The 18,102-nt window shown below is 37.0% G+C and overlaps 1 protein-coding gene across 7 annotated transcripts in view; it reads left to right on the top strand.

Annotated features, from left to right (window-relative positions):
- ZNF236 (zinc finger protein 236) overlaps positions 1 to 18,102 on the top strand; it is a 119,103-nt gene that overhangs the window by 58,067 nt on the left and 42,934 nt on the right. For 6 of the 7 annotated variants that reach the window (XM_087439350.1, XM_087439345.1, XM_087439349.1 and 3 more), the window contains 7 exons: positions 789 to 1,061; positions 2,358 to 2,561; positions 10,757 to 10,898; positions 11,848 to 12,108; positions 14,799 to 15,052; positions 16,644 to 16,745; positions 17,255 to 17,406. In XM_087439350.1, the coding sequence (XP_087295476.1) occupies positions 789 to 1,061; positions 2,358 to 2,561; positions 10,757 to 10,898; positions 11,848 to 12,108; positions 14,799 to 15,052; positions 16,644 to 16,745; positions 17,255 to 17,406 (1,388 nt within the window). The remainder of the gene's footprint in view (positions 1 to 788; positions 1,062 to 2,357; positions 2,562 to 10,756; positions 10,899 to 11,847; positions 12,109 to 14,798; positions 15,053 to 16,643; positions 16,746 to 17,254; positions 17,407 to 18,102) is intronic. The other variant, XM_087439347.1, reaches the window with a different exon arrangement.

An 18,102-nucleotide genomic window follows, 5' to 3' on the forward strand; every position in this document is an offset into this window, starting at 1 on the left:
TTACCTTATTGTAGGTTCCTATTTAATTTTAGATGAATATATCTAAGAAAACATTTAAAAAACTAAAAAATTATTCTGCTGAATTATTTTTTTTAGCTTTTATATTTTAGAAATCATTGTACTTATTATGTTTTCATGAATTCTGCTTGTGATTTTTCTTCTGATAGGAATAGTTTTAAACCTGATTCAAAGGTAAATACTAATATTTCAAGTTACAAAACAGAATCTTTTATATTTGATCATGAACTCGTTTGTGTCATATATACTATTTCTTTGTCTTAACTATTTGTAAATTCCCTTTTATAGCATAAGGACTTACTATTTCCTAATTATTTGCATTTGTAGTGTTTTCTTATTAGTGATATCAGATGGGCTCAAACAATGCTTATTCCAACCTCATTCCCTCTCTTCATGTTCTCTGAGTTATTTTTGGAGTCATTTGATCACATCTGCTTTTACTCACATTCACAGTGGGCTGACTCCTGATTTATGTCTCATTGCTTGTCAGTTAGCGCTCTTCTCTCTCACAGGCTGTGATTTGTGTTCTCGTGGGACTGTTAGGATTTTCTGCAAGATTAAATCATAGTCCTCAATGATTTCAGTGATTATGCAAATTTCAACTTTATCCATAATCATATATCTTCTGCTGTGGCAAAAAGTATATAGCTTTTCATCGGTATGGTGTGCTGTTTTAATTTAACCCTAGAAAGACATTAAAGTACCTTAATATTTGGCATAATACAGTTTCTAGGCCAAGCTGGACTGTTGCTGTTTAAATTTTGCTCCAGGTTCAATCCGCGAGGAGAATGGCGTTCGGTGGCACGTGTGTCCCTACTGCACCAAGGAGTTCCGGAAGCCCAGCGATCTGGTGCGCCACATCCGCATCCACACCCACGAGAAGCCCTTCAAGTGTCCGCAGTGTTTCCGGGCCTTTGCCGTGAAGAGCACGCTGACCGCCCACATCAAAACGCACACGGGCATCAAGGCGTTCAAGTGCCAGTACTGCATGAAGAGCTTCTCCACCTCTGGGAGCCTCAAAGTGCACATCCGCCTGCACACAGGTGCCGAGGGGCTTCTCGGGCCCTTCCCTCGCGCCGCGGGCCGACTGACAGCAGGGTCTGCAGAGAATAGCCGAACGCTCCGAACGCTCTGTTTTTATTTCTTTAATAAGTATTTTTGGTTACGTTCTGTAGGCTCGGCATGAGGTATATACTGGTAAAGTCGAGGTGACTTTGATCCTCATGGAGTTGATGGCTTAATGAGGAAGGCGTTAAACAGTACCACTCATGAACGCACACAGACGTGCAGAGAGTGAAGACAGAGCCTACTGTGGGCGACCAGGTGTAGAGTTAGACTAGGTGGGCCTTTTTCGGAAGAGACACTTCTGCAGTGTATGAAGACCTCTGGGTTTTCGGGACCTCCTTCAGCCGGACCATTTGTGTTGAGGACTTATGCAGGGAGGGAAACCTTAATAACTACTCTACCTTTCAGATATTTTGTCATCAATAGTAAGGCATGAAAATGTTCATATTCAGGCTTCAGTTTTGTTTACACAGCTTAATTGAGATAAAATTCAAGTTTGAAAGTGTTAAATTCAGAATTGTGCAACCCATGCCATTATCTGATTTTTTGAACATTTTTATCATCATCCCCAAAAGAAACCCCTTACCCATTAACAGTAACTTCCCCGAGCCCCTCAGGGTTCCTGGGCTGAGCTGGCCATATGGATGAGTATTTGAAAAAGCTGAAATTAGTCGGTTTTATTTTGTGTCCTTCTTTGGAATCAGCATTTTCATTTTCCAATAAAATTGTAAGTGAGGGACTTTCCTTCAGAAAAGAGAAGTGATAGTAGAGGATTAAGAGGATATTATTACTGTCAGCAGCAGCAGCAGCAGCATTATTTACAATCAGTAACGACTACACTTAGTGCTGTGTACTCAGTCCTTGGCACTGCCGAGTGCTGTTTACGGGTGAGCATGTCCAGTTCCTGCAGCAGGCCTGGAAGCAGGCAGTGCTGCTCCACTGTACAGATGGCGACGTGAGAGAGAGCAGTCTTACACACGTCAGTGTTCTTGAGGACTACTTGTCTGAATATCTGTATTTTATAATGTAAGCCTTTCTCCTGAAAATAGTAAGTTTTTTTTTTTACTAAAATGCTCTTATTATGTGCCTTAACATCTCTAATATGCACTGTATTCAAACAAGGGAAAATAACTAAAATATCCATGAAATTATAAGCATGAAATGATAAATTGAATATTCAAATCAGTATTAAAATACCAGAATTTTATGTTGGCATTAACTGTTAAGATGCATTTCCTTGAAGTAAATCTACTGTGTACTTTTATTTTTATTAGGAGTCAGACCTTTTGCTTGTCCTCACTGTGACAAAAAATTTCGAACCTCAGGCCATAGGAAGACTCACATTGCTTCCCACTTTAAACACACGGAGCTAAGGAAGATGAGGCACCAGCGAAAACCTGCAAAGGTTCGTGTCGGCAAGGCGAACGTTCCAGTCCCTGATATTCCTTTGCAAGAGCCAATTCTCATAACTGACGTAGGTAAGATTTTCTTCCCTGTGGTACCTTACAAAGGCTATATAAGTATTATGTTCTCCGTAATTAAATCGTTTGGGGCATGGTGTTAATAAAGTTTTCATTAAAAATTGTTTCGTGTTATGGGCCAGTTTGTTCCACAATCAAAATTAAAGTCCTAGTTCTGTCTAAACTACTGATCAAATTATGTTCTTGGTTAAGAGAGAAATAGTGTGTAAGTGAAGATATTAGTATATAAGTCTTCACTGAAGAAAAATTCTTACCTCACTGGAGACACCAAAAATAGACAAGTGTTCTTTATGTGAAACTCACAGTCCACTTGGTTAGCTTCATCTTAAATCCCTACATGGTGTGTAATTGATTATTATTTGGGCTGCTTTAATCTTTGGATTAAAAAGAAAAATTACCCACTTTTAAGTTCTTTTTAGGCTCAATGTTATTATAATCAAAGTAAATTGTGATTTTGTTAACTAAAAAGAAAACACTGCTTATGAGAATCTTCATAAAAATGATTTTTGTAAGTGCTAGAACAAATTAAGGAAACCTCATTAAATTCTGTGTGAGAATTTACATTTTTATGCAGTTCCTATATTTCATCATTGTCTTAGACAAGATAATCCAGTCTATGAACAAAACTAACATCAAATGAAATATAATTTAATATAAATAAAGCTTAAATGGTATAAAGAGATTGTAGATTAATATACATTATAGTCCACTAATAAGATGATCAACAGTCACGAACCTTTATGTATCTAGGAGTATAGCGTCAAAATGTATCAACCAAGCAATTAGAAGAAAGGAGAAATGTTCAAATTCTGAAGTATAGTGAGAAATCCTCCATTAGACCAATTTAACTGAACACAGTGAAACTGAAGAGGATTTGAAGCATATGTATAAAAAGGGGGATTTAATAGCTTTATAGAATCTTTTACTCTAAAATACACACTTTTAAAAATATGCATGAAATAGAAGTTGATCACATTCTAGGGCATAGAGAAATTTCAAATTTTCAGAAGTAGGTATTGTATAGGATACAATCTTTGATTTCAGTTCAATGAAAACATTGATAGAAAATAGTTATCTAAAATTTAATTATATGGAAAAGAAAGACTCAAAACTGCAATTACATACTACAAATGGGAGCATTATATAAACAGATTGGATGGACCAAAGCTGTCATCAGAAAAATTAAGACTTTTAAGAAGTATTTCTTACTAAAAAATAAGAAAACATGAAAATAAATAAAATATATAACTCGAAAAGCTAGAAAGGGGCCGGCCCCGTGGCATAGCGGAAGTGCTCGTGCCTCGCTGCTGGTGGCCTGGGTTCAGATCCCAGGCGTGCACCGATGCACCGCCTGTCAGGCCATGCTGTGGCGGCGTCCCATATAAAGTGGAGGAAGATGGGCACAGATGTTAGTCCAGGGCCAGTCTTCCTCAGCAAAAAGAGGAGGATTGGCATAGATGTTAGCTCAGGGCTGATCTTCCTCACAATAAATAAATGAACAAATAAATAAATAAAACCACTTATTTAAAAAAAAAGCTAGAAAAATGAAAATAGCAAAAGGGAATTAATAAGTATAAAAGAATTTAAGCTAGAAGACAAAATTCTAGTGACTTTAAATGATTTTATAGTTTTAAGTAAATAGTAAAATAGATAACTTGCTATGTCACTAGTACACTAAAAACTGAGAAAACATCTATAATATTAGGAATGAGAAATGAGCTATAAGGACAGATACAAATGAGATAAAAATTGTTTGCAAAAACTCTACAACTTTTTGCGACTACCTTTGAAAATTTAGTTGAAATGGATCTTTTCTAGAATAATGTACTTATTAGAATTGACTCTAGAAGAAATGGAAACCCCCAAAAAACAGACAACTAATTAAAGATCATCCTCTCCAAAATACTAGTCTCTGATTTTATGTATGAGTTCTACTAAGGTTTCTGGGAGCTATAATTCTTAGGGTATTTAATTTTTTAGAGCATAGAAACTGGTCGAAATTTCTATGGTAGGTTAAAATGCTTTGATATTCTTGTGCAGTTTTGGTAGCTGACAAAACAGCAGACCAGTTTCACTTAATATGTATTTAATCTTCACCATAGTCCATAGGTTCTCAGTGTGTTATTCCTGAAATGCAGAAAAATCTCTAAAAGTCAGGACAGATTAAACATTTATTTAGTGCTCCTAGAATTATGCTTCATGCTTTAGGGTTACCCTCAAATTACCAATTTTTTCAGGTTGCCATGAGTCAAGTTAAACACCTATGGGTTTCTTGACTTTAAATTTATGAATCCTTAGTTGAGTTAAATGAGAGTCCTGAATCTCTAGACTTTTTCCAAGGTTACAACGGGATACATTTTGCTTGTTGGCTTCACAGATGCCTGCGTCTTAGACCAAATTAGTGGAAGTGGAATTCTCTTTTGGTCTAGGCTGAGCAAGACACATGAGGGAAGTGATTCGTAGAGTTGGCTTCACACTGTAAGATGTAAAATATTGTAAATACTTGTTTTCGTGCTTAACTTCTTTGATATTTATATTTGTGTCTGTCTCTTCTCTCAGACTCTGAGCTCCTTGGGGGCTATATGACTGTAATAACCTTTGGAGGACAGATTTTGATACCAACGCGACAGAGGTTTTAGCATAGATTAGTTACAATTAGTTGACTTAATTGGGAGATGAGATGTTCCAGTTCAGTATAGTTACTTAAAACACAATATGCTGTCCACCGAGACTGTCACTTAGGAAAGTATTAGAGTGATTTAATCTCTGCATATTAAGGCAGCACTGTGGGATGGTATAGTACTAAGTAGTGATATATTTTTAAAAACTTTTAGAGCTGCATGGGAACTTAAAAATAGTCTTTCCAAAGCTTCTCTACATCCTCATTCCTCATTTTTACAGATGTAAAAACTGGGGTGTAGAGAGTTATAAAATTGCTTTTAGGTTGTACAACTAGTTTTTGCTCCTGGTAGAACTAGAACCTGGATATTCTGACTTCTAGACCAGGGCTGTGTTCAGTAAAGCTTACTTCCTTCCCACATCCATTACCACTGCACTCTGTGCACAGAAGTATGGAAGAGTACACCATGATTTTCAGAGTCACTGTATCTTGATATCAAGCACCAGTAGTCTTTACTGAACTTGAATATTGTGTAGTTTATTGCATTTTAGGGATTGTATTTTACTAGTGTTTAGAGTCTGTTCTACTCTAAATGTTTTTTCTTGTAATTCAAGAACTAAATGTTAAATAAAATAACGTGGGAAGTATTGGACTCAAGGTGGTCAAAATATTCTGATCTGTAGCTGCTTCTGGATTTTCAAATCATATATATATATATGTATGATATGCCTATTTTTAAAACAATCACTCTTTTTCTCTATATATGACTCTGTGTGTGTAAGTGTAGTATCACCATTTTTCCATTTTGCGTAGCATAAATGTTTGAAATATCTTTTCATTGAAGTGAGACAGGGTTTGGTTATCTATTATTTTAAACCTCAGGGCTGTAATAATTGATCTTCCAAGTTCATATTCATGTTTTAATCATATTGATATTAGTGCATTTATCTTGCTTTTCTCTAACACATTTGTCTAACCTAGTATATCAAATTTATTTTATATATCTTATGTAGGATTTTATATATCTTATGTATCTTATATATAATATATGTTATGTTTGTCATCATTTTGTCATTTTGCAGTATTTGCATTCTCTTACTGATTGCACTATATGAAAGCTTTTGTAAAACTAAGTTGTATTTTCCTCAAGCCCCATAACAAGATAAAGCTTTTTCTTCTGTTACTGTAGAAGGGATTTTAGGAAGTTTTAAGGATGTTTCTAGTTTGTTTTTAAGGCATATTAATTAACTGAAATTTATTCATGCCTTTCTTTGAGATTAGTAATTTCCTTAAAAAAATATTAAGGACTGATAGTCCAGTAGAAATGACATAATATAGCCGAGGCCGTTAGGACTTTTATGTGTGTTTAATCACACTTAGTTTTTTTTCTCTAAAGATTGAGATCTTATAATTAGCCTAACTTTTTAACAGAACTTTGTGTTTATAAAATTATTAGAGGTGAAAAATAAGGCATCTAAAAAATGAGGCCTGTTATTTTACTTCTTTAATAGCTCAAAGTAGAGCCCCACAAACCCTTCTTGCAAAGGGCTTAGAACCATCTGGAGATCTGTTTCAAAATACATATGCCTGGATACCCCCCAGGAATTATAATTGCACGTCTAGGGGGAAAACACTAAGGTAACAGTTGTATACACTAGATTGTTTATTGCAACATTGTGACAGTATACACAGTTAGAAATAGAAATTGAAATATCCATCAAAAGTGTATTAAGTGAACTAGGTACATTGGTACAGTGAAATTCCTTGCAGACATGTTGGGGATGGTGTCATATGTAATGACTTAGAAAGACATTAGACATATATATGAAGTATAAACAGGTAATAACAGTGTGTATGGTCGATCCCATTGATGTTTGTACATAACAAATTCCTTTTTTAGAGTATACACCAAACTGTCAACTATGGTTTTCTCTGAGAGGTGTAACTGTGCAAGTTCTTTTGTTTTTCTATTTATGATCTTCTGAATTGTTTGAGAAGGGGCCAGAGGACTTGCAGGTTGCATAAGAGTGGATTGGCAAGGGGTTAGATAAGGGGATTCGGCTCATGGAGTACAGGCAGGATTGGGAAGGAAGTGAAAGACTGGGAGACTGAGGACAGGCCAGGACATGAGGCTGGGGCCCAGCAGACTCAAAGAGTGGGTCGTCAGGAGTGAGAGCTTCAAGGGAAGCAGTTTGACCAGAGACTTACTTTTCTGGAGAAGAAATAATGAACTAAACATTTCTGTGAAGTTGTTTATGATGGAGAATTTGTTTACCATGGAATGTAGTTTCCAGAAGCCACAGGAGAAAGAGTTGGGAGGAGAACATGGGGGGCTGGGTGGGTGTTTGCTGCAGAGGGAGGTGGCTGGAGGGGGGACCCTGGCCCAGGATGGGGGTGACACAGAGTGGAGGGATGATCCGTGGGCAGATAGGCAGTCTTAAGTCTCTAGATCATATTCCGGTGTGAGGTTGCTTCAGCAAAGGCTGGATGTCAGGGGCTGACAAGGCGGATGGTTGGTCGTGTGTCGAAAGGTGCTAAATCAGGTGTGGCCTAAAGCCTGGAGGAGTCCAGGCCTGACTGCTCCTGCGGAACCACACAATTGTGCCATCTAGAGAGCTTGCTGTCTATACTGCAGAGCTCTAGGAGAAAGTCTCCCGAGATCCTAATTTTATCAGTGGCCTTCAAGTCTGACTGTTGGTAAGATTTTGAACAGCAGCCCTTCCCCAGCCCCCATAAGGCATATTCTTTTTTGGTGTGGGAAATGGTAAAAGCAATAATTTGTTTTCTCACTTAAGTACCTTATTTTTTTCCCTGTGAAACAGATAGAAGACAACCATTAGAGGGCTTTTTAAAAATTACCTTGTAAATTTCATTAATTTTACCTGCTTCCGTGAATTTATGTAATTTATGTAACTAATTGCTTAAAATTATTTCACTTTCCTATGTTTTTCTTTCTTGTTGCTTTTTAATGTATATCTTGTCTAATGAAACATGCAAAATTTCTCACATTTGTATATTTGTACAGTTCATTTTAGTTGTGGGAGGAGAGTTTTTAAATTTTTTTATTTATGTTTTTCTTAGAAACAATTCATTCCATTAAGTTCAACAAGGAGCAAGAAAATGGCTTATCAGATATTGAGTTTACAACTTTAATTAACTGGTACTTTTTTGCTAACAGTTATTGAACCTATTTGTATAAAATTCCAAATAACTGTGTCTAATATGCTGTTGTGCATTATCAGAGGACCTTCCACAGTGAGCATTTGAATTTTACAGTTTCATAAGCTTAGTAGTGCCAGAGGTGTCACTCATTTTAGTTACCACTTTGGAGAATATTCACATTAGTTTTCTGTTCTCTTCATAGCACTTAACATGGTTCCATAAACACAGTAGATGTCCAATAAAAGTTGACTGTAAGACCATGAATAAATAATCTTAGTTTGAATTTGTGCACGTTTCTTTCCTTCAGTCTCTAATTTCTAGACACTGGGAACGGGATCATTAATTTATTCAGTCATATTTATGTGTCCTGCTTGGCAGTTGTTATGTTGGCCCATGGCTATGTTCGTGACCATGGGACAAGTCCTAGGCTCAAGAAGCTATACCCAGTGGAGTGGGGAAAAGAGACAAGAGAGCAAGCAGTGACAAATGCTGAAATAGAAATGTCAAAGTGTAGAGGTGGGAAAGTGTGGGTTTGTTGAGAAAATAGGGAGAGCTTAATGATATAGAGGGACAAGATAAAGCTGCATATATAGATAGATGGGTGGGTGGTTGGATGGATAGATATGGATAGAAAGAACAAGCCAGTGTTGGAATGCCAAGCCGGGCAGTTGTAATAATTAAGTTCTTGATAGTAAGCCATTGAAGGTATCTGAGCAAACTGCTGTTAAGATCATGGCTTACTTTAGTAAAAATGTTTTTCTGTCAGTGACATGAGAAGGTAGAGTAGAACAATCATTTGGGAGGCTAGCATTGTCTACATGAGTATTTCACAGAGCCATGTAGAGGAGAGAACACGAGTCTAGGTTTAAAGGATCAGCCCTTGTACGGCCATTGTGTCTTTGAGCACCAGGCGTGTCATTCCGTCTACATCAGATTTAGTATGTGTGGCCTGGAGAAGGTAGTGGGGGTGGACTGAATGATGAAGTTTTTTTGTGGGGGCAGGAGAGAAGAGTCATTAGGGTAAAAGCAAGCCAATGCCTTGAAGCACAGAGTGATGTTGGAGCTGCCGGGAGGGAGAATGTCCTCGTATGGTACTGTTACTGCTCAAAAAACTGGCGAAATGGGAAAAGCCTTGGCAGCTCTTAGAGTTTTGCTGTGTGGATTATACATAAATCATAAGGGAGGGTTTTGAATTCTCTTTGAAAAATAAATGAGCTTCTGTTGCAAGCATCAGGAAGTACAGGTCAGTTTAGTTAGGTCTAATATATGAGCAATATGATTTAGCTGAGGTATCGAATTCTCTTCAGCTTTAATTTTTTTCTCCTTTGTTTGAGATTGGTAGCAGAGAAATAGAAATGAGGAAACAAGTTTAAGAGACATTGGACAAGTACGATCTCCAGGACTGGCAAATGACAAACTTAATGAGACAGAGAAGAGAGCTGTCAAAGATTCTTAAATACCTGGCCCTGTGTGACTAGGAGAAGGGTGTTCCATAGGTACAAGTAGGAGAGTTAGGAGGAAGAAGTAGGTTTTAGGGCAAAGAATGAGCTGTATCCTGGACTGGTAGAGAATTAGGAAAGCAGTGTGTTAGGAGGTGCCTATTGATAATCATTGTGTAGGAGTTAATGGTACAGCTAAGAGAGGAGAGAGATTGTGGGCCGAGTCCAGAATCTTGGCAGATAGCTGCATTGCCTTGGAGGAGGAGTAACAGCCAAGATAGAATGACAGCATGAGTCTTCCTCTTAATGTTCCAGGAAAATATTAAATAATTCAAAAGTACATTTGTCCTGAATTGCTACTCAATAGCTTGATCAAGAAATGTTTATTACGTGGTCAACCTAAGGGAATTGTTTATTTATTGAAAGTATGTAAAACCTGAAATATTTGTTAGTAATTTTGCTATTTGCAAATATCCCTTTAATAAGCTTTCTATGAAACACTGACTTTTTTTAGAACAAAAGATCATGTTAGAATCATTTCTCCTTTGAGTTTATTATAGTACCTAGTATGCAGTCTTCATACTGAACAAGTAAGGGATTAAAAATCCTGATTAACCTAAATTTTGGATATAGTTAGGTAAATTCCATGCCAACAAATGCTCATATAAAAAGTAAATGTAGGAATCCATTAAAAATTGGTTCTAGAACCAAGGGGAGTAACTATGACATTATAGATAGTCCTTATGTTGAAAAAATATCTATCTTATATTAACTATGTAAGCATCTCCTGATAGGTATTCTTTAAATAGTCAGTTCCTAACACAATTAAAATAGCATTTAATTGCAACATTGGAATCTATACTTTAACTCCTCAGAATTTTCACTTTCTGGGTAAAGCAGATGCCTTTTGACATTAAACTTTTTTAGTAGCATTGACAGTGAATTATTCCTGATTTTCTTTTGGTTTGTAGGTCTTATCCAGCCTATTCCAAGAAACCAGTTTTTTCAAAGTTATTTTAATAATAATTTTGTAAATGAAGCAGATAGACCATACAAGTGTTTTTATTGTCATCGTGCATATAAAAAATCTTGCCACCTTAAACAACACATCAGGTAAGGTAACATAGATTCAGAGATGGAAATTGAGTATAATTACAGTGATTTAGTGAAATGGTGACTTAAAGAAATATTAAGGATGGTAGTGTTAGCTTTTGGTATTTAAAATGTCACGTTTGACCCCAAAATATTTATTGATAATTGATATTTTTATTCTTTAGTGTCTCGACTAAAATATTTTACCCAGAAATTGTCACTGAATTTTATTTCAGTGTATAATTATACTATTATAATTCAGTATCTGCAATTTCCTTGACACATCAAGGAAGTACTTGTTTTTTTTTTTTTTTTTTAACTGGTATTTTTGTTATTTTTTTAAATTTTATTTTATTTATTTTTTTATAATTTTATTTATTTATTTATTTTTCCCCCAAAGCCCCAGTAGATAGTTGTATGTCATAGCTGCACGTCCTTCTAGTTGCTGTATGTGGGACACGGCCTCAGCACGGCCAGAGAAGCGGTGCGTCGGTGCACGCCTGGGATCCGAACCCCGGGCCGCCAGCATCAGAGCATGCGCACTTAACCGCTAAGCCACGGGGCTGGCCTAAGTACTTGGTTTTTTTAAGTGGAATTATGTTCTTTAACAGTTTTTCAGGTGTATTCATCAGAGTTTAGATTAATTCTTGGTGCTAGCACCAATGGAAAGAAAATAGAAACTTGATCACAAGAGACAGTGAGATGTCATTTAAAAAGCAACGAACTCAGAAGAAGATGTGGGGTCCAGTTCATTCACAATTGTAGACTAGCTCTGTGACTTGAGGCGGTCACTTGAGCACCCCGAGTCTCAGGTGTTCTCATTGGTAGAAAGCGGACAGCTGCGTCTTGGCTGCTTAGCTTAAAACAGGGACCATCAAGTGAAATAATGTACGAGAGTGCGTTCTAAATTACAAAGCGTTATAAAAGTGTAAGAAGCTTACTCATTCATTAAAATGTTTATTCTTTTTAGATCACATACAGGTGAAAAGCCTTTTAAGTGTTCTCAGTGTGGAAGAGGCTTTGTTTCTGCAGGAGTGCTCAAAGCACACGTCCGAACGCACACTGGACTCAAGTCTTTCAAGTGTCTGATATGTAACGGAGCTTTCACTACTGGTGGTAGCTTACGGCGACATATGGGTATTCACAATGACCTTCGTCCCTATATGTGTCCCTATTGCCAGAAAACATTTAAGACCTCACTAAATTGCAAAAAGCACATGAAAACCCATAGGTAGGTATTATTCTGATGGTCACTTTTTAATAATCTTTATAATTCCCAGATGGTGGTGGAGAGTGTTTTTAAGAAATAATTGTCTTTGATTCCTGTATAATTACTTGTAGCTTGAGGTGTATGGGCTACATAAACTTCTGTATTAGTGTCTAAGGATCTAATGAGAACCAAAGACTAAAGTATTAACATTATTTTTAATATAATATTGAAGTAGTCTATATTGGGCTAAGTGCTTTGTAAGCTCTCTTTTGAAACTGATAGTTGATAATAGATGAAATGCTAAATAGACTATGCCTAGTATAATTAGGTAGTGAAGATTTCAAAAAAAGAAATTCTTAGTCAACCCGGTGATTTCTAGGCATGTCATTAGGTATCTGAATGGTAATTATTCTATGTTGTTGACTTAAAAAGAACATGTGTTTTAGCCATCACGAAAATCCACCATTAAAGCTAACTTAGATTTTTAGTTGATTAGAAGACTCTCTCATCTCTAAATGGAGGTTATCCAGAGAGCCCTGCAGAGATGCATTCTGACTACATGGAGCTTATTCAGTGGGTATTTCTGTGAAGCCGCAGAATTCTGTATTGTAATGGGAAGCCTGGATAAAGGGACCACATCCTAGGATATTTTGAAAATCAGAGTTACTAGGCCTACCATAAGAGAATTTTGAACCTTGTGTCCTACAACATTTACTTTGGACAGTATTTTAACCCCGATGTCTCTGCCCAGATATTACCTACAAAACAAAACTCCAAATGTTAGAATACATTAACTATGAGAAACAGTTGTTTTGGTATTATCCATCTGGATGCCTGAGCACACTTGACAGAGTGACTTCCTTGATTTTGTACAGTTGATTAGTTAGCTGAGAAGTTTAACTGCTTCTCGAGACCATCTAGGGAATATGGTGGTGTCAACGTGGGGGACTCTTCCAATTATATATCCAGCTATACTTTACTGCATTTTGTGGAGGAAATGATATGCTTCATGTGCATTCGGGAACTGGAGCATTTGTGGGTGTGTAGATGTTGAGGATGCTGTGTTCCTACACGCTGTAGCAGGATGCCTGAGCACTGTGCCACGCTTCGAGGAATAGAGCTTGGGTACAACCTTGCTCAGCAGCCTGGTAAATAATATTTGTCTCTGTCAAGAAGCCAGGCCTTTGCAGTGTACTTTGTGTGGTAGTGTTGGGAGTACAGGTTCAAGGCCCTGTTTATGGACTCAATGGCCAGTGGTATAATTTCTGGGAAGTAGGTCAGCTGTTTTTAGATGAAGTGTTGCATTGGCCACTGCTTTGTTATAGGTTACACTGAGGGACACGTGCCACAGTTGCGTTAGGAGATGACTGTTTGACTGAGGTGACAATCTAAAGACTGGCAGGGTTGTCATATGGCAGAGCTGGGTGTTTCTTTCTCATAGACAGTGAGGACTTTGAACCTGCCTGCGAACAGAGTAGCTCCAGTGTTTCATCCCTTTGTTTGAAGTGTTAGAAATTCCTAAAATACCATACTTACATTCAAAATAGGTGTAAAAGGTTACTGTAGTAAAAGTTGTGAAAATAAAACCCAAGCAAACAAACGGAAAACAAGCCTCCACCAGTTACCATGCAAGAGACATTTTCTCCCCTTTAGGGGCTTAGTGGAGAAGACGTATGTGAACCCCATGACGTTGCTGTACAGTCACCATTAGGGTAAAGGTGTGACAATGTATGTTCTAATTCTTTCCTATTTTTATTGCATTTTTGTTCCCCCTTCTTCAGTAAAAGTAGTTGAGAAGTAACTATTTTTGATATCAGAAAATGAAGAAGAAAAATTTTGTTTGGAACTAAGAATGGAATTCTGAGTTGACAGATTGATAAGGTTCTGGAATCAAACATGGTGGAGCTTGTATGGATCTGACCATAGTATCTTAGAAAGAGGAATAGGTCATTCATATCTTAGATATTATATGGCCTATTAATCGGATAATTGTTTGAGCTGTTTTTTTAAGTTCTTTGATTCATTCACTGAATTCCTTGTTTTTCTCTTTGAAAGAGAAATTGTTGACCTGCTGAAAATATAGTGGATATATTTTGTATACATAAAAGCGGTATTAATGTGAATAATGATCTTGCAGAAAATCAGAGTGGTCATATGCCTCCCAGTTCTGTAACACAGTGGCTCTTTGGTCAGATAAAACCTCTACAGCCCCGGCTGTGAGAGACAGCAGGTTCTAGGACTTTGCCCACCACCCCCGTATACCACATTTGTTTATAATACTGAAATCAGTGTGTACAGGCACTGTCTCATTTTGTACAATTCTTTTTCTGAATACTTTAACTCATTGCAGAATTTAAGTTGGGAGAGTTTTACTTTGAAATGTGTAGCATCTTTTTAATTTTTTTAAACTTTTAAAAGATTCCAGTCTGTGTTGTTCTTTACCCTCCCTTTGCTGCCTTCGTGTGCCACTAATCTGTGAAAGCACTGAAGATAAGGCAATGTGATCTTTCTTCAGAATTATTAATAGTATTTAATTTTCAACTGAATTGCCATCATGACTTCAAAATGAGATAATTTAAAATAAAAATGTTATTTAATAATTTATTAATTATTTACTAATAATTTAATAAACTACAACTTGCACAGTTGTATTCCATGCGAGTAATTATTGACGGCATCTAACTTTATGAGTTATCATTGATTTTTTGAAGATATGAACTTGCCCAGCAGCTCCAACAGCATCAACAAGCCGCCTCAATAGATGACAGCACCGTGGACCAGCAGAGCATCCACGTCTCCACTCAGATGCAAGTGGAGATTGAGAGCGATGAGCTGCAGCAGACTGCTGAGGCGGTCGCAGCAAACCCCGAAGCCATGCTAGACCTGGAGCCACAGCATGTGGTAGGCGCAGAAGAAACAGGACTTGGTCAGCAGTTGACAGATCAACCTTTGGAAGCAGATGAAGGTAAATATTTCAGGAGTTTTAACTTTTGGAATTATCCATACAGTTTTGCAGCTCTTCATGCTCACTCCAGTCCATGTTGGTATCTCATCTCTGACATTTTAAATCCTGAGTTGTGCTATGTATTTATGTGTGTGAGAGAGAGAGTTTGGTATGCATATAGAATTATAGACATAGGATCTTTCAATGCATACTTTTTTGTAACCTACTTTTACTCCTTAATATATTGAGAATATCTTTCGTTTTCAGTGAGTATACATTTATATACTTCTATATGATCTTTAGTATTCTATTACAGTACTTTAAGTCTGATGCATAGACTAGTGCAGGTCTGCAAACTGTTTGTTACCAGCCTGCAACGAGATTAGGCTCCTGATCAACACACTTTTTCCTTCATCAATAGAGTCTTGCCAAAAAAAGATGTCAGCCCAACTGCAGACAGTGAGCACAGTGACATACTGTCTCACATACAGTAGTCACCCCTTATCCTCAGGAGATATATTCCAAGACCCCCAGTGGATGACTAAAACCGCAGATAATACCAAACCCTATATATACTATGTTTTTTCTTACACATACATACCTATGATAAAGTTTAATTTATAAATTAGGCACAGTAAGAGATTAACAACAACTAACAATAAAATAGAACAATTTTAACAATAAACTGTAATAAAAGTTACCATAGATCTTAGCAACCTCAGCATGTGATTTTTTTTCTTTCCTTATCAAGTTGAGAACTTTCACCTTTTCACTTAAAGGAAGCACTTGACGGGTTCTCTTTGGCATATCGGAATTGCCAGCATCACTACTCTTGCACTTCGGGGCTATTATTAAGTAAAATAATGGTTACTTGAATATAAGCACTGCGATACTGCAACAGTCGATCTGATAACTGAGATTGCACCTAAGTGACTAATGGGCAGGTAGCGTAGACAATGTGGTTCCACCGGAGAAAGGGACCCACGTCTCCGGGCAAGATGGAACAGGACAGCACGAGATTTCATCGTGCTGCTCAGAATGGCACACTATTTAAAACTTATGAATTGTTTATTTCTGAAATTTTCCACTTAATATTTTCAGACCATGGTTGACTGAGGGTGACTGAAACTGTAGAAAGTGAAACCACGGATAAAAGGGGACTACTGTAGTTGACTTACGTCTGGCACAGGCTTCTTGTCTCGTGCAGGCCTGCTAACAATTTGCTGACCAGTTTACTGTTCTGTTTTATGGATGTCCCAAAAATGTATTTAGTCTGTAAGCAGGATTTTGTACTTTTTATCCTCTGTGTTGCCTGGAACAATGCATATCCAAAAAGTTTTAAATAGTTGTTAAATGTAATTGCATTTAGAATGTTACATTTTAGAAGAATGTCTAAGTTTTAGGATAAACTGTGAAGTGATATTCTGGAAGTACGAGAATAATGCCTTAACCATATCTCATATATATATAAATTGCTTCCTACTGTCGTTTCAAAATAAGGAGGCTGATTTTTGAAAACTCACTAAAGTGTCCTTTTGGACAGATTGGGAGATCTGAAATAACTTCCACAGTTATGAATTTCGCCCCCTTCTTTTTGTATTCTTATCTTCAGATAGGTTTGTGGCTCCGCAGCACGCTCTGCAAGGGCCCATGGACCAGTTTGAAGAGCAGGCTCCTCCGCAGCAATCCTTCGAGCCGGCTGGCTTATCCCAGGGTCAGTGGTGGGTCTTACGTAGGATTTTACAATGAGCTGTACCTGGGTTGGGTTTAATTTTACAACAACCTTAGGTGTTTTTTTTAAGGCCCTTCTGAAATTTATGGTTTCAAACCAAATAACTTTTTGCATGGATTTTGTGTATGTGTGTGTGTGTGTGTATGTGCTATTTTGTGGTCTGCTCATATTTTCTGGAAAGCGAGTTTAACAACCATTCTACACTTGGTTTCTAGCCGAGAAAAGACAATTGAGTAGAAATTGGGACCTAGGGGTAACTGAGTGTTTGTGGCTAGTCTGTAAGCCTGCACTGTAAGGATATGTGCTCAGTGCAGGCTCCTGCCTGTTAGCAAATAATTTTAGAGCCTGCTGATAAAAACTGATCCCGATTCTACTTTACAAAGTAGAAATGTTTCTTTAAACATCTTTATTTATAAAACCAACTTGTTTTTGCCTTTTTGTGTGTAACTTTAATACTGTTTCTAGAACTCATATTTCCTAATTTATTTCAGGTTTTACAGTGACTGATACGTACAATCAGCAGACTCAGTTTCCACCTGTCCAGCAGTTACAAGATTCCAGTACACTAGAATCTCAGGCCCTCTCCACGAGTTTCCACCAGCAGAACTTACTTCAGGTTCCTAGCTCTGACACGATTAATGTAGTGAGTATTTACAGAAGAGATATGTGTCATTATTTAGCAGATTCTGTTTTATTCACTGTGATTATTTAAAATTTGCTTACTTAAGAGGGCATGCTAACTTCTTGTAACTTGTAACTTTCACCTGTGAAAACTTAAATGTTCAGCAAATAGGGCCTTCTTTTCCCTTAAAACACTTTCATTTTACTTAAGGATTTCATTACCATGATGTGGCTTTACCTTTTTGGTTTAAATTCAGGAAAGTCACTAGAGTGTTGTGTAATAATATATGAAGGATATTATGTTGCGTCAGTGACAAAACCTAAACATTTTTATTTGGAATCTTAAAAGAAATGTGTTAGAACAAAAATATAATGAATGCTGACATATGAAAAATAAATGTTTAAATGCATCATTTAGAATTTTTATCTCTTAGTCAAGTTAGGGACATTTAAGTTTTTGTTTTGGTTTTGATTTTTACATTTTTGGAAATTTTTTAATAGTGATGAAAATGATTGGCCAATCAATTGTTTTCTCTCTTTAAAAGCCACTGTTGGTAGCTTTGCCAAGTGGTCGGCCTGGACCCTCCAGAGAACATTTCATAGCATTTTTTTCATGGATCAGAAACTACATAATTGGCAGCAGATGCTGAATCTTGGTAGTGGAGAACACGCCACTTAGTAGCTTACCCTTCACTCGAGAGCCCTCTGAATAAAACTG

This window comes from Ceratotherium simum, chromosome 14 (genome assembly GCF_057802395.1).
Source record: "Ceratotherium simum simum isolate JZ-2026a chromosome 14, ASM5780239v1, whole genome shotgun sequence".
Classification (NCBI taxonomy): domain Eukaryota; kingdom Metazoa; phylum Chordata; class Mammalia; order Perissodactyla; family Rhinocerotidae; genus Ceratotherium; species Ceratotherium simum.